Source organism: Garra rufa, chromosome 1, assembly GCF_049309525.1.
Source record: "Garra rufa chromosome 1, GarRuf1.0, whole genome shotgun sequence".
Classification (NCBI taxonomy): domain Eukaryota; kingdom Metazoa; phylum Chordata; class Actinopteri; order Cypriniformes; family Cyprinidae; genus Garra; species Garra rufa.
Genome location: NC_133361.1, coordinates 89,772,862 through 89,796,594, shown reverse-complemented (window position 1 = coordinate 89,796,594; position 23,733 = coordinate 89,772,862). Strand labels below are relative to the sequence as shown.

The 23,733-nt window shown below is 37.6% G+C and overlaps 1 protein-coding gene across 1 annotated transcript; it reads left to right on the top strand.

Moving 5' to 3' along the window:
- The first annotated feature begins 3,260 nt into the window (after positions 1–3,260).
- Positions 3,261–13,920, top strand: LOC141321741 (uncharacterized). The gene is made up of 9 exons (XM_073833391.1): positions 3,261–3,386; positions 4,678–4,744; positions 5,581–5,684; positions 7,632–7,715; positions 10,974–11,035; positions 11,171–11,254; positions 11,354–11,408; positions 12,716–12,904; positions 13,018–13,920. Exons 1-9 carry the CDS (start codon positions 3,261–3,263, stop codon positions 13,918–13,920), a joined length of 1,674 nt encoding a protein of 557 aa, XP_073689492.1.
- The last annotated feature ends 9,813 nt before the right edge of the window (positions 13,921–23,733 follow it).

Sequence of the window (23,733 nt, the reverse complement as noted above, 5' to 3'; positions counted from 1 at the left end):
TCAGCTACTCTAATCCATCTGACCAGGACTTTATTCCACAAAAAGCCATATTCAACCATATTCGCAAAACTAACTATTTCAACATCTTTAATAACAACAGTTTGATCGCTATTGACCACATTCACCATCAAACGACAGTGACACTTATATTTCATTATGTACTTTACATTATGCAGTTGCTCTGCAGTAAAGCCATTCAAGCCAGTTGCAGATAATATTATTTGTTTTATGCCGGTAATGTATATAATGCCGGTAGCGGTAATTATAAGTAAAAAAAATCACGCCATCATTATGTTTTAAACAGTGCCACTTTGAGGAATAAATGTGAATTGCACTCATTGATTCTACAGACGTGCAATTGTTGTTTTACGTTTAATCTTTCCTGCTGTTATGGCGCAGTCCGGCGACATGACAAAGAAAGTTGATCCTGATTGGTCCTCTTGTTTGCATTCGAAGTGCTGATTGGCTCACAGATAGAACCTTATAGAACCAAGTTATAGTTCGACTTTGTAGATAGAACCTTTTTCTTTTCTAAATAAAAAACCCTAAAATGTACACAACTTTAAAAAAAAAACATCACATAATGTAAATAAGTTGTCACAGAATAAGAATATGTGAATAACTCAATTTTGACAAAAATGTCAGATAGAACCTTATAATTCTAAGGCGACGAAATGCATAGCAACAAGCGATGACAATTTGATCACAACATTTATTAATGCATATTTAAAAGAACACAATAGGAGGTTGATATCAAAATTATATGGATATATACAAACCAGCAAAAAACATTCTTCAAATTATATAAAACAGAAATGGGAGAAAGAATCAGACTCCCAAATAACGGAGGAAGTCTGGACAGATATATGTGTTACACAGGTAAACACTACAAACTCAAGATCCTGGCGGGAGTTTGGATGGAAGAATTTAATAAGATTCTTTATAACTCCCAAATTAACAGCAATATGCACAGGTGAACAGAGTCTGGGTCTTTGTTGGAGGCAATGTGGAACCTCAATGGCTAATCATTTTCATGTCTTTTGGGCATGCCCAAAAATACAATTTTATTGGCATGAAGTAGCAGCTGAAATTGGGAAAATATTAGGGGTAGAGTTGAATTTTTCATTCATAACACTGTACCTAGGAGAAATACCTAAAACAGTTCTAGACAGTGATAGATACTTAATAAAAATATTTTTTGCAAGCAGTCGGATATCCATAAAACGTAAATGGTTTCAGGCTGACCCTCCAACAAGAGACCAGTGGTTGGGAATTATTAACGAAATATATTGTATGGAGAGACTTACATTTACTGTTAGACTTAATTTGGATAAATATATTAAGTATTGGGATAAATGGATTGTGTACACATGCCATTGAGGATAGGTGTGAGACTGTACTTCAAAGAATGTATGGACATTTTAATGTCTTGACTTTGTAATGCCCATGATGACCTCTTGTTCTGTGTTTTCAATAAAAATAAAAGTAAAAAAAAAAAAATAATAATTATTACCACTGCTTGACCAGTGCTGGGCGGAACAGAACATCATACGGTGTCATCACAAACATTCATTGCATTGTTTGTCTTAGGGTTCACACCAATGGAGTGTCTACAATGTAAAAACAGAGAAGCATAAGATATTTGGATTAGGTATAAAGACCAATTGCACTTTTTAGTGAAACAAAACCCATTGCATTCATAAGATTGCTAGGCCTATTTTTGAACCTTTTGGCCTGCCATATATTGGAATAGAACTGTTTTCGAGCAGGTGTCTTGCTATGGTGATCCATCATGAGATCTTTGCAGTTCCTACATTCTGTAGGAGGTAGCATAGTGGAAAGTTAATCGCTGTTACTGTAGATACCTATTCGTCCCCTTTTGGTAACCAGAGCTTGATTTCTTTCTTGACCAGGATACAGCAAAATACCTGGTGAAGAATAAACAAGTGAGTAACACGACACTTTCTCTTTAGAGAAAGCGAAAGTAAAAACATGCCATCACACAAATAGTATATGACACATCAGCAGGCTGTGAACATATTGTCTTACAGTCTCAATTTCAAAAGCTGAATGACAGATGAAATTTTTTTTTTTTTTATCTACAGATATGACTGGGAAAATCTTCAGCTCTCAATGGAATCATGAGGATTGTGAATAATTGGTGAAGAGGAGAAATACTGTTAGAAACAAAAGCAAAGCTGATTCAAAGCAAAGGTGTTCCACAAAGTGAGCTGAAACAGTGAGTCTTCTTAATTACATTGTTCATTTATGGATGTTTGCTGAAGGAGAATCATTCAAAATAAAACTTATGCTCCGTTATTATTTACATATAGAGATTCAGCTGGACAGACAAAAGCAGTGCTTCCATTATGTGACTGATTTACCTTTTTAATCTGCTTGAAAAAAAACAAAAACATTTTGTTAATAAATTAATGAAAACAAAAATGTTATACCCAATGGTAGCGAGGTGTTTTTAAGTAAGACATTGACAACTGCATTTGTCACCAATAGATATTTTATACTAAATTAATTTTAAGAAGCATGCTGGTATAAAACATGATTTGTTTGAAAACCTCTAACCTATAATGTTTTCACCCCTCCTGAATATCTGTCAAAATGAAACTTGACAATTGCATTTATTGACATCTTCTGTTCAGAGGAAAAAAATACAGTTGCATTTTTCAGGTCAGGAAAATCAGTCCAAAAAGAGCTATTAAGGAGTCATTTCACAAATACTTAAAATACTTGAACTGCTTTTTTTTATTCAAAAACATCTTTCTTTGATTCAAAAACATCTGAGTTCAGAAAGATTGTTGTTACATAGACTGTTCAAAATTATTGTTAATTTAGCTTAAAAAGTAAGTAACCTGGTTGCCTTAACATTTTTAGTTAATAAAAATTCAGTTATCTCAGCAAAAGTTTAGTTTTATCTACAGAAACTATAATATATTTTAATATTATGGTTTTCTAAACAACATTAATTATCTTACTTGATTTGTCAAAAGAAAAACAGCTGCAATAACAAATCATGAAAATTATCAACATGTTCTCAGGAAACAAACAGGAAACCGTGCTCTTTAAATTGATTATCTTGTTTCCATTTCTCATATCGAAAGTATCTGCTTAATTATTTACCCTTGTATCTTGGATATTTTATATAAACATTACACAGTTTCCCCAGAAAGTGAATATTTGGTTACCTTGAATACACATAAATGTATTCCCTTCTTAAACATTTTGTTTTGCAGATATTTTCAGCAATGGGCAACAGTCTGTCAGCTCTAAATGAACATGGCTACTCACTAGTGAGTCACGTGGAGAATAAGATCCTGGTGAAAAATGAAGGTGGTGATCAGTTTGTCATTAAAAAGTTGAGCGCTAACCAGGTAAGTTAGACAGTTTGATTGTGATGAGATCTGAGAGATAAATGGGGAGAAAGGCCCACACATGAATATTAATACCTAAAATGATAGTTCACCCACAAATGAAAATTACCCCATAATTTAGTAAAACTGTTAAACAAACTGTTGCATGTCACCCCGGACTACATTTCCCATAATCCATTGCGCTAATTACACACACTATATAACACCCACCAAAATCCTTCTCAGATTGCTGAGTACTGAGTTGTGTTTCGCACTGTGTTTAGCGGTGCCCCATTCACTGCCACTGGACATTTTTGTAATATAACTCAGATTGTGTAGAAATCATATACACCTAGGATGGCTGGAGGGTGAGTAAATCATGGAATCATTTTTAGTTTGGGGTAAACTAACCCTTTAAAGGTATAATGAACTGCCTTTGTTTTTTATTTTGTACTGTTAAATATAGTCGGCACAGGATTTTTATTTTATTTTATTTTTTGTAAATTTTGTAAATTCAGCTTTGAATTGTGCTTCTTGAGTTCTTACAGACGCGGTCTGGATCTTCATTTAAAATGGTTCATCTCTTTTCCAAACGTTGGAAATGCACAGCGCCTTGTTATCCTTGTTAAGCCGTCTTTATTGTTACTTTTTTGCATAGACGTGCGCATTTGCCTCTCTAGTAAACACTACACACGCGAATCTGTGAGCGGGGCTAAACAGGCAGTGATGTAGAAACAGGTGTTCAGCTTCTCAGGAATTATTCTACAAGCTGTCTTTTTGGCAAACTGCCTGCAATATAAGCTGGTTTTAGACTAACGACAAGTTTTAAGTTCTGAAAACCATCCTATATGTCAAAAGATCAAGGGAATTTTGGTTTCGTAGTGCATGATCCCTTTAAACAACCAGTAACTGTTATTTTGCTCTTCATTGCTGTAAAGCTCCTTTAAAACAATTTGTACCACTGCTGAAAAAAACAGCATATGCTGATTAGGTTTTGGGATGCTGGTTTTAGCTGGTTTATACTGGTCCTTTGCTGGTTTATGCTGGTCCTTGACCAGCATAAACCAGCAAAGGACCAACATAAACCAGCAAAGGACCCGCATTAACCAGCAAATGGCCAGCATAAACCAGCAAAGGACCAGCATAAACCAGCAAATGGCCAGCATAAACCAGCAAAGGACCAGCATAAACCAGCTAAAACCAGCATCCCAGCTCCAAAACTTACCTAACCAGCATATGCTGTTTTTTTCAGCAGGGACTGTATAAAGTGCTATAAATAAATGTGACTCAATGTGTTTCTGTTTGTTTTTAGGATGAATCTACATTTCTCCCTCATCTCAGTCACCCACACATCGTCCAGCACAAGGAATTTATCAAAGGTTTAGAGAAAATTCTAAAATTATTCTTAGGGTTCGAATTACAAAGTGGCTTTCGGGGGAGCCCTATTTTCCGATCCTGCCTGACTGACTTTAACGCTTTTGGTGCATGTTCGGGCATTTTACAGTAAACCTATTGTTTACTTAGTAAACCGTTTACTTCAAAACGCAAGCGTCAGTCAGTGCTGTCAGTGTTAGGGCAAACAGCTCTGTCCACGGTTCTGAATCAACCAGGCCTACATCATGCAAATCATGATGAAAACAGAATAACTCATATAACAATCATAAAAAAAATAGTAGCTGGTGCGCTGTCATCACTCCTCTTCGTTTGTTTTGTAAATCCAAATTGACTGAGTTTTGGCTGCTTTCTTTTTGAAATTCTTATTAGTATCCTCAGAGTGTTCCAAAAAAACGAATAAAGTATGTTTTGAACTTGAAGTTAAGCTAACATTCAAATACCAACTCAGTGAGAAGTTCAAGTGGTAACGTAAACGCCGCCACGCATGGATGGTCACAGAAGGAGACAGCGGAAAATATGGTTCGGAAAAAGTAATGTAATGAGCGAATAAACACACAACATTGACAAATTTTTAATATCATCATTTATTTCAGGAACCTTAATGTACAGAAAATCAAAATCTATATGCGACACAAAAAATGGAAAGTGTTTTAGAGCTCCCCCTAAATGTCTCAAAGTAGGCTTTCAGGGGAGCCCAGGTCCTTTTCAGGGGAGCCGAGCTCCCCTTAGCTCCCCCATAATTCGAACCCTGATTATTCTTTTCATTTTACATTCATTTGTTGCATTAAATTATTTTAAACAGTAATAAATCTGTTTTCAGATTCTGACTGTGTGTATCTTGTCCTGGAGCACTGTGAAGGCGGAGATCTCGCTCAGAAAATCAAAAACAAAAAGAATGGAAATGCTATGTTTTCTGAGAATGAGGTATGATTGTAGATTCTTGGAAATGCTAACTTATTACTACAGGCATTGGGATCTTCAGCATTACTTAAATATACAAGCAAACTTCCAGAAAGGTGTGTTGGAGGTTGGAACAAATTGATCAACCATGATCTATAGAACCTTTTAAAACAACCCAACCCAACCCTATAAAGACATGTATGTCAGACAGCACCTGAGCAACCAGCTTCCCACATAACCAGTAAAAGTATCTAAATATAGCTGCAAGCAGTAAACCAGCAAGTACTCTCAGGTCATGTCTCGATGGTAAATACAAACATTCGTCATGATATACCAATGCATTTGTAAAATGTAGCATTTTTTATTATAATACTCAAAGTCAATGGCAATTTCATGTTTTGTTTAATTATAGCACCACCAAGAGGCACAATCCCACCATTTTGCTCATACGTATGTGTGTAAAATTTAATTAAAATATCAAATTTTGTTTTGGAGTTATAGATATTTTATATATTAAAGAGATCAGAAAAAAAAATGATCGATGCCAGACTTTGTTTACAGTGTTTTGCGTATCAAAATTTTGGTAATTGCGCGTTAACATTTTGCCAGCACGCTATGTTTCCGAATTTCCTACGGAGGTTTCGTGTCGATTGGAGTAACAGTTTCTAAAATATTGGCAAATGGTTTTTTTTTATATACGGTAAAAAGTAACGTTGCACAAACCATAAGGCATGTTAGGTTTCAAAAAAGTTGGAAAATAAGTCAACCACAGCCAAAGTTATAAGTATGTGAATATTTGATTTTACCACTAGGTGGTGCTGGCTTGAAACTTCCTGGGCTCCTTCAGGGTATCGTGCTGATGGCCTATACAGAGTTTTGTAACAATACATCAGTGCGTTCATAAAATATAGCATTTTACTACAAAATTCAAAATGGCCGACATGGCAAAACTGGATATGATTCAACACGGCATGATGCACTGAATCTAAAGAGACCAGTTTTGAGATTTTTGGCCAAACCATTAAGAAGTTGAAAGCAAAAAAAAAGCTATTTTTTTGTATCTCCTGAACACTAGGTGGTACTGTGATGAAACACTGCAGGTAGCCTCAGGTGTAACTGCCATTGCCGAGCTCGCGTTTGAATCTTCAACGTTGTCGTCGAGTCCATGTGTTACATCAGGTCATGCTTGTTATAACACACACCAAGTTTGGTCTCAATACGACATACCGTTGCAGAGATATGGCCTCACATCCATTTTTGCTTGCCTTTCGTAGAATTCGTTTGTGCATTATTCAAGAACGGTTTGACTAATCAATTTGAATTCCATAACTTTTTGCCAGCATGGTCTGAAGATGATCTGAGCCAATTTTTGTCAAAGTCAGACAAACCGTCTTGGATGAGTTTGAAAAAGTATGTTTTACAAACTATTAAAAATAGAAATAAAAACAACCTTACGATATTTGAATTTTGGTCTTCAATCGACTCGGCATGAGCCAAAGTTTCAGAGAAAAAAAATTATTTTGTATTTGTGCCTAATGGTTCAAAAGTTATTAGCATAAAGAAAGTGAAACTTTGGACAAGTGGTGGCGCTAGAGATTTTGAGTTAGAGACTCAAAATTTGCTATGTTAATTTGCTAATTTGCTAATTTGCTGTTAATGTTGGGACTGCCCTCTATCTGTGTGCCAAATTACACAACTTTCCCACAAACGGTTCTATGGGCTGCCATAGACTTGAGCGGAAGAAGAAGCAGAAGAAGAAGCAGAATAATAATAAGAATTCTAACGGATACAATAGGTGCCTACGCACCTTCGGTGCTTTGCCCTTAATAATATACAGTACACTTTCAGTAGTTAGACTTTACGTAGATAGGAGTGTGCCATTCCAAATCAGTTTTAACCTCTTGCAGTGGAGAAAACTTTTGCATGTTTAACAAAATAAAATTTGTACATTTACATTTTACTGATTTACAGATTCTGGACTGGATTGTAAAGATCTGCATGGCTTTAAAGTACCTGCACGATCAACAGATCCTGCATAAGAACCTGCAACCTGAGGTACAGATTAAATGCAGTTAATCTATACATATCATCTACATAGAAACAAGGTGTTCAAGTGCTCAAAAAAATCTAATTAATCTAATTAATATAGGCAGCAGCAAACAATACAGTGCCAAGCAGGCACAGGACGTCAAAATGATGACAGATTGACGGTGTACCCCAATGTCGTGGGGACATTGCATTTTGATTGGAAATGAAAATTGGGTTGACGTCAGAACCCAGCGTCAGGCCGACGTCAATGTCCAATGCTTAAAATGTTGGCTCGACGTTGGATTTTGGTCACTTTCCAACGCGCAGATTTGCTAATTAGCACAGTTTTTCAGACAGGAGGACAGAGATTGGACCAAGTCATTCCTTTTGAGTCTCAAGTGAAATCCCAAGCCTATGAGTTCAACTTAAAGGATAACTATTGTCAAAATGCAACCTGGGCTGTTTTTTTATTACTGTAAACAAGACAAACTTATATCTAAAAGCATAATTACGACAAACAAGCCGTTTTTTAGATTGCCATGATTTCGTTTAGTGGTCAATGGCCGGTGAATGGGAATACTAGGGGCATAACTTTGAGCGCATCAAAAACGATATTTTTACAACACTAAGAAGGCTCGACACACCATAAAACTTTGCTCGAAGTATCGCCTGGGTCTCTACACATGAACTCGAGCATTGAGAACATGTAATGACAGTAAAAAAAAAAAAAAAAAAACAGCCCAGGTTGCATTTTGGCAATAGTTATCTTTTAATGAGCTAACTGAATGATGATTGTGTTAGTGATGAACACCTGCTGTTAACAAGCAGCATCACTGAAGAAAGGAGAAACACAAGAACTACAACTGACTTGAATCAACTGAAAAAAAAAATTCATCTCTCAAAATCTGATTAAACCTCTCCACAAACAGCATCACAAGCTTCACTCATTCCTAACCAGACTGACTTTATTTCATGTCTGCAGAATCTCTTATTGAGAATAATAAGAGGTTTAGATGTTGATGTTTTATTGGTCAAGAAAAGAAAAGAAAAACACAACGACACCATAATTGTAGTAAGGTTTGCTTTAGTTTGTTTCTTGACTCTTGGAATAATTTAAAGTAATTTCAATACTGTTTTACAGCAAACATTTGTGCATTGCTGAATCGAAAGCTTGCAACAGCAGATTAGCTCACACTCTCTTCATATAACTAATTTGGATAAGCATCACAAAGTGGTCTCTCTCTCTTTGATTTATTGAATGACATGTAGCTATTGTAGAACTACAGAAAAAAAAAAATCAATATTCAATATTGGAAGAAAAAAACTGAATCAGCTCAGGCTTTAAGACATGAACACTTATCATACGCTCCTCAACAGTGGTGACAATATTTATTCATACTGCAGTGCACATGATGTCTGTGTGTGTATAAGTAGTACAGATGCTAAAAAATGTTTTATGCATTATACAGGTTTTAAATTTATTCACTATAACTGTTAGAAGAACGCTAGAGGTGCTTAACCTGCTGTAGTTTTACAGATTTGATAGTGCAAAACCTTAACATAAGAAGAAAAGAAAGTTATTTTTTATTATTTATTATTATTGTGTTCAAATTAGCTGTTGATGACCATCCCACCATATAAAAACAACCATTAGCTGCTCACTGTACAGATTTGGTCTGACTGCTTTACAACACCACATGCATTGTAACAGAGAGAGATCTATCCCAAGGGTAAAGAGCCCAACTAAAGCAAATATGATGGTGACATTTTAACCAATAAAACATCAACATCTGATCCTCTGTAATTTTTAATAACAGCAGATGTTCGTCACCAATGCACAATCATCATTCAGTTAGCCACTTCATTATCGCATTAACTTTAACCTTTTGAGGACTTGGGATTTGCCTTGAGACTTAGTGACTTGAAAGAAAGGACTTGGTCCAATCTCTGTCATCCTGGTTGAAAAACTGTGCTAATTAGCGAATCCAGTACCCTGGAAATCCAGAGGTCTCGCGAGAGCACAATTTGAACTGTCTCTGCAAGACACTCTGGCATCGAGCAATGATGCAGGTTACTGCAATACGTAAGCAATTGTGGGAACCAATCAAATCGGTGTATCTGATGTAGGCGGGCCAGAGGCGAGCTAAGCTGATGATGACAGCACTGCAACGTCCGAATCATATAGTAAACTTTGAAAGATTGCGGTCGCTACAGATGAACAACAAGTTGTTTGAAACGGCTTTGGCCGCTGCAATGAACGAGTTAGACTTGGCTTTCCATATAAAAGAGGAACAGAAAACCGAAAACTCGAATCGTTCCTTTGCAAGAAGGACGTTTTTGCTGTTTTGCCGACTGGATACGGCAAGAGTTTAATCTATCAGTTCACGAGTTCACGCTTACATATAATCAGCCGGAGAATAGTAGTGCATGTTTGGCGTGCTGTCCGGTGAAGGGCTCCGAGCTCGGGAGTGGCCCGACCCAGAGTACATTACCCCAATAGGAGTAGCGAGAACTCGGAGTGATGAGATGGGGTGATGGAGGGTTACTGATAAACCATCGAGTGAATTGAGGTGACCAATTCACCACCTCTGCACAGGCAACCTAAAAACAACCAAATATCAACGTCTGATGTTACAGCTTGACGTTGTGTGGACGTTACCACTATGACGTCTATCAGACGTTAGATTTTGGTTGCCATACCTTACGAATAAATGTCAGTATTTGACGTCAATATGACGTTGGTTTAAGATGTTGGCTCGACGTTGGATTTTGGTCACTTTCCAACGCAACCTAAAAACAACCAAATATCAACATCATTTGATGTCGTTATTTGACTTGCAGAGGTCAGGTACGGATGCCCTTCCCATAGGTGGATCTTGAAAACGAGATGATGAAAGAGAACTTTTTATCTGTTTTGGCCTTTCATTTACAAAACAGCAGCGTTTCGGCGCTTGAAAACACAAGCTTTTGAAAACGTTTTCCAAAGAGAAGGGTTTGGAAAATGATGTTGTTACCATTCCCATGTAAATGTCAGGTCATTTTCCATTACATTTTTGCTAGTGATTATTGACAAAATGATGTTGCCAACTACTGGCCTGGAAGCAGAATACAGCGTCAAAATGATTCCCGTTCACAGGGTTCTGTGAAAATGACCAACAAAAATGTTGTCTTTAGTTTTTAATACATTGCTGTTAATACATTATCCTCGAGACAACAAAAAAATTCTACAAAATATAAAAAATGTATAATAAAAGTTAAAAAAATATACCTGTTTTCTTATTATAGAGTATATTCTTCACTACATTTGGAACCATCCGTCTTGGAGAGTTTGGAGTTGTCCATCAAGGGTATTGTTTTCTCCTATATTTCAAAACATTGCTTGTCAGAAACTCTTCAATGCATAATAAAAAAAACAGCATAAATCATATACATGTATACTTTGTGATCTGGATTCTGCACCATATCTTCCCTGTTTCTATCAGGTCCACCGAACAGCAAACTGAAGAAAATAAACCTTCATATGTTGCACCTGAGATTTTGAATCACAAACCTTATGAGGAAAAAACGTAATAAAACATTTTCAAACTGCAGTTATGACTGCCTATAGAATATATTTGTATTTTTCAAACAGAATACTTATACCATGCTGTTAATAACTTTTACAGTGAAATATGGGGGCTGGGATGTCTCATCTATGAGCTATGTATGCTGAAATGTGCGGTAAGATTTTCCTTTCATCAGATTGAAACAATTACAAGAAGTTAAAACAACGATTTTGTAATATATTGCAGGGAATTTAATATAATGTGTTAAGAAATACCAATGCAGTGTCAACTAAAATTGGCATCAGTTCATTAGTTAAACATTTAAAGGGTTAGTTTCTTTCAAAATGAAAATTCTGTCATACCATCATATCGTACCACGCCCATAAGACCTTCATTCATCTGAGCAGTTTGTCCCTCCATAAAAGTGCAGTGCTACTTACACATTCAAGGTGCAGAAAGACATCAAAGTACTTTAACTGTATTTCATTTTGATAATGAACAGGCTGCAACTTCAAGTTAGAAAAATATGGTATGTGAGGCGTCAATGAGATCATTGCAACAGTTACCCCGTAATTTATGAAAAAATTAAGAAAAGCCTTGGTTTCCTTTCCATGAACTTCAGAGCACCTAACAATGATCTGAAACACAGCACAATTTTTTCTTTTCTTTTGTTAATGTTAATGATCACAGTGAAATATATTTTGTTCGCTCTTACATATAATAAATGGCGTAAAAGTTAAGCGTGTTTGGCGTGCTGTCCGGGAGAGGGCTCCGAGCTCGGTAGTCATTCCCGAGCCCGGGGCACTCCCCCTGCCCAGGGAGAGGGGTCCGAGCTCGGCATTTGGCCCGAACCCAATAGCGCTCCCCCCTAGCTGGAGGTGAAGAGAAAAATAAAAGGGGGGGGGAGGGATGCTGAAAATCAGAGATAAGTGAAGGTAGGACTGCTTGGCTATTTAAAGGGACTGTAGTGATTTGATAGGGAGTGTGATTGCTGATGGTGAATTGGCCGTGTTAATTATCTGCGCGTGCTCCTCCCAAAATTTGTTAACAAAACATCACGTATTGGCCTTTATATTCCTTTTTTAGGTAGCCTATATAGTTGTATTCCTTTTTATCTGTTGACAGACATGCTGCAGGTGCACTGTTGGATGCGTCAGTGTCACATTTGAATAGGCCGAACTAATTTGCCTGACAAATGATTTTGTACAGATTTTATTTTGTTTTGACAAACAAATCTTATTATTTGGCAGAGAGAAAGATGAATGAATTATGCAATTTTGATATGCCAATGGTTTTAAAAAACAATCCAAAATTGGTGGATAAATATCAGTGGCCAATACATCGGTGCATCCCCTCTTTCTATACTGATTTCCAAATGCGTTTGCCCAATTGTTTTGCCTCAGTGGGAATACTTTTATGCTTTTGTTTGATCCTGTTGATAAATGAAAAATTTTGATTTCCCTAGTTTTTGTCCCCATTTAGTTTCCTGCAACATTGACAGTTGAGACTGTTCAAAAGATACTTACATCCTCCTATGAAGCACTTCCTGAGACCTTCTCAGAGGACCTTCGTCAGCTGGTAGGAGACATACTTCAGCTCAATCCAGCGAATCGCCCGTCCGTTAGCGGGATCTTGACTAGACCTTTTATCATTAATTATCTTCGTCAAAGGGTGAGTTACCTTAAAAAATATTTATAATAAATAATAAATTTGCTATAAAAAATGCACATTGGTACTGGTTTTAAACAAAATGGGGTAAATTAGAAAAATTTCTTTTTTTCTAGAATATGCAAACTATTACGACACTTTATAGGACACTAGAGGAACTGAGAGCCCTGGCTGAAAATTTGGAAAGAGTCCATTTCAACACAACTGTAAGCAGTCTCACAGGAGGTGTCATAGGACTGGCTGGAGGAATCACATCTGTAGTTGGACTTGTTCTCTCACCGTTCACTCTCGGAGCGTCTCTGATAGTAACAGGGGTGGGAATCAGTACAGCAGTAGCTGGAGGAGTAACAGCTGGGGCCAGCAATATAACAAACATGGTTAACCAGAAAACAAACCGGCAAAAGATCAAAATGCTCATAAAAGAGTTCCAGGAAAAAATCACCTCCACAGTCAGCTGCATCCAAAACATCCAAATAGCCGTGGAAACTTTAGAAAGACAGTTTTCCACAAGCGATGGCTCATTTTCCAATGCACAACCTGGGGCAAATGCTGGAACTCAACTTGGACGAGGATTGGGAGGAATTCCGGAGATGCTCCGTGTAATTGAAGTCGTAAATGTTGGGAAGGTTGCAGCTCAGGCTGGAAGAGCCCTTCGTGTGGCTGAAGCAGCTACTGGAGTTTTGTCTGCACTTTTTGTAGCTGTGGATGTCTTCTTTGTTTTTCTCGACTCTAGAGAAATCCACAACATCCGCCAAGATTACGCTTTAAGAGAGAGTCAACGAGAATCAGCCACCAGCAGCCAAACCGCTGGGTCGACTGACCAGACATCAAATAACAGCGACACAACAAACCTGCTGCCTTCAAACACTCAACAGGCAGAAGAGCTGAAGTCTGAGACCATGAAATTTGTGACAAAAATAAAGGAGACCACAGAGGAGCTTCAGAAGATTCTGGATACACTTCGAGATGCACTGCACCCAACTTCTGTGCTGCCAAACACTGAAAACATGAATTGTTAGTAAAGCTTAGTATGTTCTTCAGTAGATTGATTATAGTCGTAATAAAGGTTAGGTGATGGTAACTGGATATTCCTGGGGTTTTATGATAAGATATATGAATCAATATTGCTATATTGCAATTTCGTTTCAATAATGCTCAGAGAAACCTTTTGACCCTGGTGAAAAAAAAAATGGCTAAAAGCAGCCTAGGCTGGTTGGCTGGTTTTAACCGGTCAACCAGCCTGGTCTTAGCTGGTCATGCTGGGAAACCACCAGCTCAAACCAGCCTGGCCAGGCTGGAAGACCAGCTTAAACCAGCTGCTTTTAGCTGTTTTTTTTTTTCAGCAGGGGTGAAGCAATAAATTATGCTTTCTGCATTCACTTTTAATTTTATTAGATGTTTTGTTTCCCGTCAAGACTTGGAGAAACCAGCCTTCATGCCTTTATCACCAGCAGGGTGGACTATTGTAATGGTCTCCTCACTGGCCTTTCCAAGAAGACCATTAGACAGCTGCAGCTCATACAGAACGCTGCTGCCAGGATTCTGACTAGAACCAGAAAATCAAAGCATATCACACCAGTCCTCAGGTCCTTACACTGGCTTCCAGTTATGTTTAGGATAGATTTTAAATTACTTCTACTCATTTATAAAGCACTCAATGGCCTAGGACCTACATACATTGCAGATATGCTCACTGAATATAAACCTAACAGACAACTCAGATCACTAGGATCGAGTCAGTTAGTAATATCAAGGGTTCACACAAAGCAAGGGGAAGCCGCTTTTAGCTATTATGCCGCCCGCAGTTGGAATCAGCTTCCAGAAGAGATCAGATGTGCTAATACATTAGCCACATTTAAATGCAGACTCAAAACTCATCTGTTCAGTTGTGCATTTATTGAATGAGAACTGTGCTACGTCCGAACAGATTGCATTGCATTTTGTGTGTAATCGGTTTTATTCTTAACTGTTTTTAATTAATTTGAAATCAATTTTAAATAATTTTAAATGTTCTTAAATTCTCAGTTTTTATTGTTGTGATTTTTTTCCCTTTTATGATTATTTTAATTCCTCTTATACCGCACTTTGAATCAGCACTGTGTATGAAATGTGCCATATACATAAACTTGCCTAACCTATTTTATGAATGTATATTAGGACTTCTTGCCTTTATTTCCTAGACGTTTTGGAAACCAAAATAGATAAGCACAACATATGTCCTAATTTTCTGTATGCGAGGGGCTGCTTATTGTAATTTTCTTCCAAATGTACTCAAATAAATATAAAAAGCCAAACATTTATATTTACTTTTGATTTAACTCACTATCTTTTAACAGACCTATTGTACATAAAGTTACATAGTTTTTTCCGTGACACAAACGCATATCTCAAGTTCAGCTCTGGGGTGATAAAGAAATCTGTTTATGTAGCACTATCCAGTGGCTGTCAACATTTTCAAGATATGGCAAAATTTAGACAACCATTGTCCAAAATGGGTGATTTCTCCATCGCCCCAAAAGAGCCGCTGCTAAAGTAAGACTGTCTAGGGGCTGAATAAATCCAACAAGTATCTTACCAGTAAAGCATCAGCCCTGCTGAAAAACCCCCCCAGCTAAAAGCAGCCTAGGCTGGTTGGCTGGTCTTAGCTGGTTTTAGCTGGTTGTTTCCCAGCTAAGACCAACCTGGAAAAGTGGCCAAAACCCCTCTAAAACCAGCTTACCTTCCAGCTAAGACCAGCCTGGAAAAGTGGCCAAAACCCCTCTAAAACCAGCCTACCTTCCAGCTATGACCAGCCTGGAAAAGTGGCCAAAACCCCTCTAAAACCAGCCTACCTTCCAGCTAAGACCAGCCTGGAAAAGTGGCCAAAACCCCTCTAAAACCAGCTTACCTTCCAGCTAAGACCAGCCTGGAAAAGTGGCCAAAACCCCTCTAAAACCAGCCTGCCTTCCAGCTATGACCAGCTAAAACCAGCCAACCAGCCTAGGCCCACCGCAGGTAATGTGACATGAACTAACCTATTAGCTTCATCCTTTCCCTTAATGCATTGAGAGCACTGCCAAGTCAGAGAAACAGCTTATCATAGCTGTACAGGAATAAACATTTTTAAATAAATATAATAACAGAGCTACTGCAAACGATTTTTAATGCTGAAAATCCATTTATCCTTTGCTGAAACTTCCACGTATTTATGGAGAGCGCAGGTTATGGTTGCTTAGCAACGGCAGACGCTTCCGGAGCGCAAGCGCCCGAGCGCTTTGTTGATAAGAAGGAAAGCGCACGCCTTTTTTATAAATTGAATTTAAAGCCAACTTTAAATACATCAACCAAACAACTTACAGTTTCTAACATTAATTTATATTTCTATGAAATATGTGGATACATGTGTAATTACTCTACTACAAACAAACACACACACACACACACACACACACATGCTTTCTTTTTCACAGAAATGAAATTTATCCTCAGATCAGTGGCATCCACAATCAATCAGTTAAACAGAGAGAACATTTTATTTTTCATTACATTTTATACCTAATACAAAAGCCATATTTGAATTTGAAAACTAAAATGAAATATTATGTTAGAGCTCATCCCGATTTTGCCAAGTGTTTGTTATCCTGAAGCCAATATCTTTTAAGATGTTCCTGGGACAACAACTGCACAAGCCAATCAACATTTACAATGTCATCACCATATTCCATAGACATAAACACCTAGGCTGCACCCGAAAGCTCTAAAATGCTGCCTTGGGAGGCTGGAAGGCATCCACATACAAGTCACATCCGAATACAAGTTCTGATCGAATTTTGAAGGCAGCATAGATGTATCTGTAACGGGTGCAAAGAGATGAGGAAGCCAATGCAGAGTTAAACCAGGTTTATTGAAAGGATGAACGGACAAGGATATGAAACTAGATTATGTCTCTCGGATGGGTGGTGGAGGGACGAGATAGTCAGCGTGATGAGTAGAGGTGAGTCTAAATCCAGTGCAGAGTAATCCGGGGATGATGAAGACAACAAAGACACGAACCAGAAACGAGACCACGATCAACATCCACAACGACGACACAGACTGAAGAGACTGACTCACTGACATCAAACAACGATCTGACAAACGGGAGAGAAAGTGGTGAGGTTTTATAGAAGGGACAATACACAACACCTGGTGGGGGTAACGAGATCAGCAGATGCTCTGATGAGCGGTGACGTAGAACACAATAACACACACACACACACACACACACACACACACACACACACACACGAGACATGAAGAACACAGCGGATTCATGAACCGTGCCAGTACCCCCTCTCCTAGGAACGCCGCCTGCCGTTCCCAGACTCCCTTACCTGTTGATTGTAATCATCAATAAGAGAGTGATCCAGAGATGTCTCTGGCAAGCACCCAACTTCTCTCCTCCGGACCGTAACCTTCCCAGTCCACCAAGTACTGGAACCCGCGTCCCCTCCGCCTAGAGTCCAGAATACGATTGACCGAATAGGTGGTCTCCCCGTCTACATCTTTGGGCAAGGGAATAAAATGGACCGCCTTCGAGAACCGGTCCACCACGGTCAAAACTACCGTGTTAGCCTGGGAGGGTGGTCACAAAATCTAGAGTGATATGGGACCAGGGTCTCGAAGGGATCAGCAGCGGTTGAAGGAGCCCATCCAGGGGTCTGTTAGAAGTCTTACCAGTGGCACAAACTGAGCAAGCCAAAACAAAACTGCGAACGTCGCGAGCCATGAGTGGCCACCAAAATCGTTGCTTAACCAAATGTGTGGTGCGATTGACTCCTGGATGGCAAGCCACATGGAACAATGTCCCCACTGAATGACCTCAGACTGTAGTCCCTTGGGCACAAATAAACGGTTCGGTGGGCAACCGACCGGGGGCGTTACCCCCTCTAAGGCTGTTTTAACCTTCGAATCGACCTCCCATGACCACCACCTGTCAAATCAAATTTGAAAACCAAAACTTTCTTATAAATGAAGTTATTGATTACCGCAGCCTCAGTTCGAGGTTGTGACTCCCTCAGTCTTTTTATATCATCAAGAAGACCAGGAATTTCTACAACAAGATTTTGACACGTTATGACAGTGCACTTTGAAAGGTAAATACATTGTAAACAATACTTTTCAGAAATGTAAAAGTGTGTACCATCTACAGTGCTTCCAAGTATCATTTTGTGATACTTCAGGCCAGTTGTAGTCTAGTGGTTAGAGAGTTGGACTCGTTGATTCCCAGTACTAACAGGAAACAACTGAGGTGTCCTTGAGCAAGACACATTAACCCCCAATTGCTCCCAGTGTATCACTGGTAAACTGTAAGTTGATTTGGAAAAAAGCATCTGCTAAATGAATAAATGTAAGTGTACTTCAGGCTGCAGGTGAAGTCATGTATTAAATTGAATATTTATGACGTCAAGTTTGCGTTTAGACGAGTTTTAGCACTTAAAGGGATAGTTCACCCAAAAATGAAAAGTTGATGTTTATCTGCTTACCCCCTGGGCATCCAAGATGTAGGTGACTTTGTTTCCTCAGCAGAACACAAACAAAGATTTTTAACTCAAAGCGGTGCAGTCTGTCAGCCAAATAATGGAAGTAGATGGGCACCAAACCTTTAAAAGTAAACAAAAACATGCACAGACAAATCTAAATTACACCCTGCGACTCGTGACGATACATTGATGTCCTAAGACACGAAACAATCGGTTTTTGCGAGAAACTGAACAGTATTTATATAATTTTTTACCTTTGATACACAGCCACGTCCATCTGTCATGAGCACGAGTTTAGCATCAGGCACGTTACATGTGTACGCACTCTGGTGTAGTATATGCCAACACCGGAAGCGGTTTGTCGCATGTATCCAACACTCATTGTTTACACAGTGCACAGAGATTGTGGGTATAGCGGCTATTCAAAATGGTAATTACTTGCGCTAAATATTACGTTTGCTTGCGCAAACTCATCCGGGACTTTTCACCGATTTCCACTTCGAGCCTTTGCGTATACTACTCCAGAGCGCGTTCACATGTAAATGAGCCGGATGATGAGCTTGTGCTCAGGACAGATGGACGTAGCTGTGTATCAAAGGTAAAAAATGATATAAATATTATATATTATATTATAAGGACATCAATGTATTGTCACGAGCCGCAGGGTGTAATTTGGATTTGTCTGTGCATGTTTTAGTTTACTTTTAAAGGTTTGGTGCCCATCTACTTCCATTATTTGGCTGGCAGACTGCACCGGTTTTCATTAAAAATCTTCGTGTGTGTTCTTCTGAAGAAACAAAGTCACCTACATCTTGGATGCCCTGGGGGTAAGCAGATAAACATCAAATTTTCATTTTTGGGTGAACTATCCCTTTAAGATCTGTTCTACTCTATGAACGCTCACGTACACTAATAGGCGACTATATGTGGTGGTTTAAAAATCTAGCTAGGTTTGTTAATATGTACCTGTTATTTAAAAAAAGCTGCCAAAAGGCTTTGAAAGTTGCTAAATATAGTGTTACCACATGCGGTGTATTGTTGTGGCCCGCCTCAAATAAATCATGGGAAACACTGGAGATTGTCTGTCAGAATGAGCAGTATGAAACGTGTAGAGCGAGGGGCCTGTCCAGGTAAATTCTATGTGTGGGAAGCACTGATCGATTGCAGTTTCTTGTTTTATAACATTTGTTAGATTATAAATGAATTTGTTAAGTTAATAAATGTAAATACCTGCAAGAAGTGACTCCATGGATCGATGTGCATTCATTTGTCTTCTGCAGTTTTCAAGCTCCTCTCTGAGCTGTTTGTTCTCATCCTGAAGCTCCTTCATTCTTCTCTGCATGTCGTCAATTGACTGATTTACAGGTGCCTTTAAAAGATGCATAAGTAATACACATATTTACTGTTTTCTGAATACAAGATTTTTCCAAAATCTGTCCTTTGAAAATTGGCTTCTTTGCACTTTATTAACATTTGTATTAAATATTTGCTAAATATTTTGTAAGCATGTTGTGCTAAATCTGGTCTATTGGTTTTGGATGTTGCTCATGTGCTTGATGTAAATGGTCACACTATCCACATGATGCTTTCAACTACCATGTAAAGTGCTGTTGCTGGTCAAGAAGGACTGGTAAACATTTTGACAAAAGGATCACAATCACCTTAAAGGAATAGTTCACCCAAAAATTAAAATTATTTACACCTGGTACAGCTTCTGTGTCTGCACAATTTGGTGTATTAGAAGTGAGGTTAGCACCACTTTTTACCCAGGTTTATGAAACCCAGCTCTGTCTGGAGCACTGCTTTTGCTGCATGTTACTGCTGGGGTTTAGAATGTTGAATGGTGAAAATATTTCTAGAATTGAACAGCAGCATTTTATACTTGCCTGTGTTTTCTCAGACCTCTGTTTAATTAATTGCTGCATCAAATGCTGCCCATGCTTTAATTCAGTTCTCCGTACTTTTGCTGGTTGTAGAAAAAGTAAAAATATGTAACTGAACAATTAAACAAGAAACTAAATCCCAGTTATGTCATTGTGTGGAACAAAAGTTCCAGGGCAAAAGAAAACAGGCAATTACATTTCTAACTTTAATATGTTTGGCTTCTGGTTTAATTTACTTCCAGTTATTTTGCATGTATAAAAACAGTCCATTAAAGGGATAATTCACTCAAAAATGAAAATTTGATGTTTATCTGCTTACCCCCAGGGCATCCAAGATGTAGGTGACTTTGTTTCTTCAGAAGAACACAAACAAAGATTTTTAACGAAAACTGGTGCAGTCTATCAGCCAAATAATGGCAGTGGATGGGCACCAGACCTTTCAAAGTAAACAAAAACATGCACAGACAAATCCAAATTACACCCTGTGGCTCGTGACGATACATCGATGTCCTAAGACACGAAACGATCGGTACCTTTGATACACAGCCACATCCATCTGTCCTGAGCACAAGCTCATCATCCGGCTAATTTACATGTGAATGCGTTCTGTCGTAGTATACACAAACGCCGTAAGGGGAAATCGGTGAAAAGTCCCAGATGAGTTTGCGGAAGCACACGTAATCTTTTAGCTTTAAATCGGTTTGAACAACCAGGATAAGAGCAAGTAATCACCATTTTGAATAGCCGCTATACCCACAATCTCTGTGCACTGTGTAAACAATGAGTGTTGGATACATGCGACAGATCGCTTCCGGCGTTTGCGTATACTACACCAGAGCGCGTACACATGTAACGTGCCTGATGCTAAACTCGTGCTCATGACAGATGGACGTGGCTGTGTATCAAAGGTAAAACATGATATACATACTGGGTAACACTTTATAATAACGTTCAGTTGTAAGTCATTTATAAGTGGTTAGTTAATGATAAAATAATGATTTGCAAAACATTCATAAATGTTTAATAAGTGATATGCTAACAATTTGTGTATGTTTTGCTAATTCATTTACAAGTTATTTGTTAATGATGAACTAATCATTTACAAAACATCACTATGCATTCATAAGTGATTAATAAGTGATATGTTAGTATTTTTATATATGTTTTGTAGATTAAGTTATAAATCATTTACAAGTGATTAGATAATGATGAACTAATAATTTACAAAACATGATTATATGCTCACAAATGATTATTAAGTAATAGGCTAACAATTTACAAAAATTAAAAAAATTAGCATATCATGAAACAATCAAACAGATCCTTAGTAAGTGGTTAATACGTTTCTAGTTAATATATTATTTGTCACTTAAAAATAATTAAAATATCAATAATTTAAATGTTTATCCTTCGCTGAAGATCGCATCATGAATAAACCATTTACAAATCTTTCTGCATCCCCTAATCTAAAGTGTAAACAATTCATCAGTTGTAAATGTTTTACTCATTTTTCAAAGGTCTTTCACCAGTGTGTATACCCACCTGATGCCCACACAACCTGGAACCGGCAGGTTTGTAAAACATTTACAACTGATGAGTAGTTTACACTTTAGATTAGGGGATGCAGAAAGATTTGTAAATGGTTTATTCATTATTTATTCATCAACAGCTTTTGAATACTTTGTAGTGTGTACTGCTATGTAAGGGCTTACTGGTGAGAGTAAAGATGTTTTCTCTGGCAAACATGAGCTGTGCCCCAAATGATGCACTATACACTCTGCACTTATTCACTAATGCACTATGCACCATGTAGTGTATGAATTATATTAGGTTATTTAGTATTTTATAACGTCCTAAACAAACTTTCACAGGAACCTCAATTTTTTTTCATATCAACTTCAAATTTGGAATAACTTATGTAGATGTAAGACTTCAAATTGATATCAAATTTAGGATAAAACCTGTTATGTACAATATGTATTTTATATGAAATATAATAAAAATTGTACTCTTTACAGTAAATTTAAACTTCTGTAATTTGTTAATACTTTTTTTTTTAATTCCGCTTCTGCAGTAATCTGCTGATTGTTTTCTTTAAAAAGAGACCTACCTTAGATCCAAAGTGTTCATGAATTACAATTTAAGTTTGGATAAACTTAAAAAAACAGTTAAGGGGTTAACTAGTAATTTTTAACCATTTACTAAGGATCTGTTTGATTATTTCATGATATGCCATTTTTCAGATAATTTACGAAAGATGGGTAAATTGTTAGCATAGTACTTACAATAAAATGAACATATCACTTATTCATAATTTATAAACACATAGTCATGTTTTGTAAATAATTAGTTCATCATTAACTAATTACTTGTAAATTAATTTGTAAATGACTTGTAAATGAATTAACAAAACATACACAAATTGTTAGCATATCACTTAATAATCATTTGTGAATGTTTTGTAAATGATTATTTCATCATTAACTAATCACTTACAAAAGGCTTACAACTGAACGTTATTATAAAGTGTTACCGGTGTAATTTGGATTTGTCTGTGCATGATTTTTTTTTTTTTTTTTACTTTGTGTTCTTCTGAAGAAACAAAGTCACCTACATCTTGGATGCCCTGGGGGTAAGCAGATAAACATCAAATTTTCATTTTTGGGTGAACTATCCCTTTAAGCTGCTTTATTCAGTAATGATTTCATATTGCAAAATATGGTGCATATGGTGGACTAGCAAAATTAGTGTACTTACCAAGGCTGATCAGCTGGCAGGAATTTCAGACAGATCATCTGCTTCGGCCATATTACGGCAACAAACTTCCTTGACTATTACGCCGGAATGGAAGTGTAGTTCCTAATCTTATCAGCCTAGAAACTCGCAGCTTTGTATTTCCACCGGTCTTAGTACACAATATAACTACAGAAGAGTCAAGTTTTAAATACAACAAATATGGAAACTCGTTGGTCATTTTTGAACGTGATGCTACTGGTCTAATAGGATTCAATGATCTATGCTAAGCTATGCTAAATGTGATATCGCCAGAACAGGAGAATGGCTGAATGGATTTCAAAACGGTAAAACTCAACTTATTAACTCGGGGGGAGTTAAAGAATGAGCCTATTTCCAAAAAAAGAGGAGTGTTCCTTTAAAGGTCCCATATTGTACACATTTCTGGAGGTTTATTTTAGTTGTTGATGTCCTGAAGAATATATATCTGCGGTATAAGTGCCAAAATCCATCTCAATATATTTTTACAGCTCCTTTTTTAGGAGCTCTGTCAAGAACAGGTCGATTTTGGCCCATTTAATTAATATTCATGAGCCTCTCTTCTGATTGGCCTGTTGTTTTCTGAGTGACGCACATCCAAGCCAGCCACAAGTAACTATGGTCATGTCTGCTGTAGCCTAGCCCAAAACCTAGCCTGCTGTGGCTTGGTGATACT

Bases quoted from the DNA above. Each gene is read 5' to 3' on its own strand.
- LOC141321741 (XM_073833391.1), top strand. From the start codon at position 3,261: ATGGGCAACAGTCTGTCAGCTCTAAATGAACATGGCTACTCACTAGTG. The intron at 3,387-4,677 runs GTAAGTTAGACA...GTTTGTTTTTAG, and splicing joins AAAAGTTGAGCGCTAACCAG to GATGAATCTACATTTCTCCC. The intron at 5,685-7,631 runs GTATGATTGTAG...ACTGATTTACAG, and splicing joins CTATGTTTTCTGAGAATGAG to ATTCTGGACTGGATTGTAAA.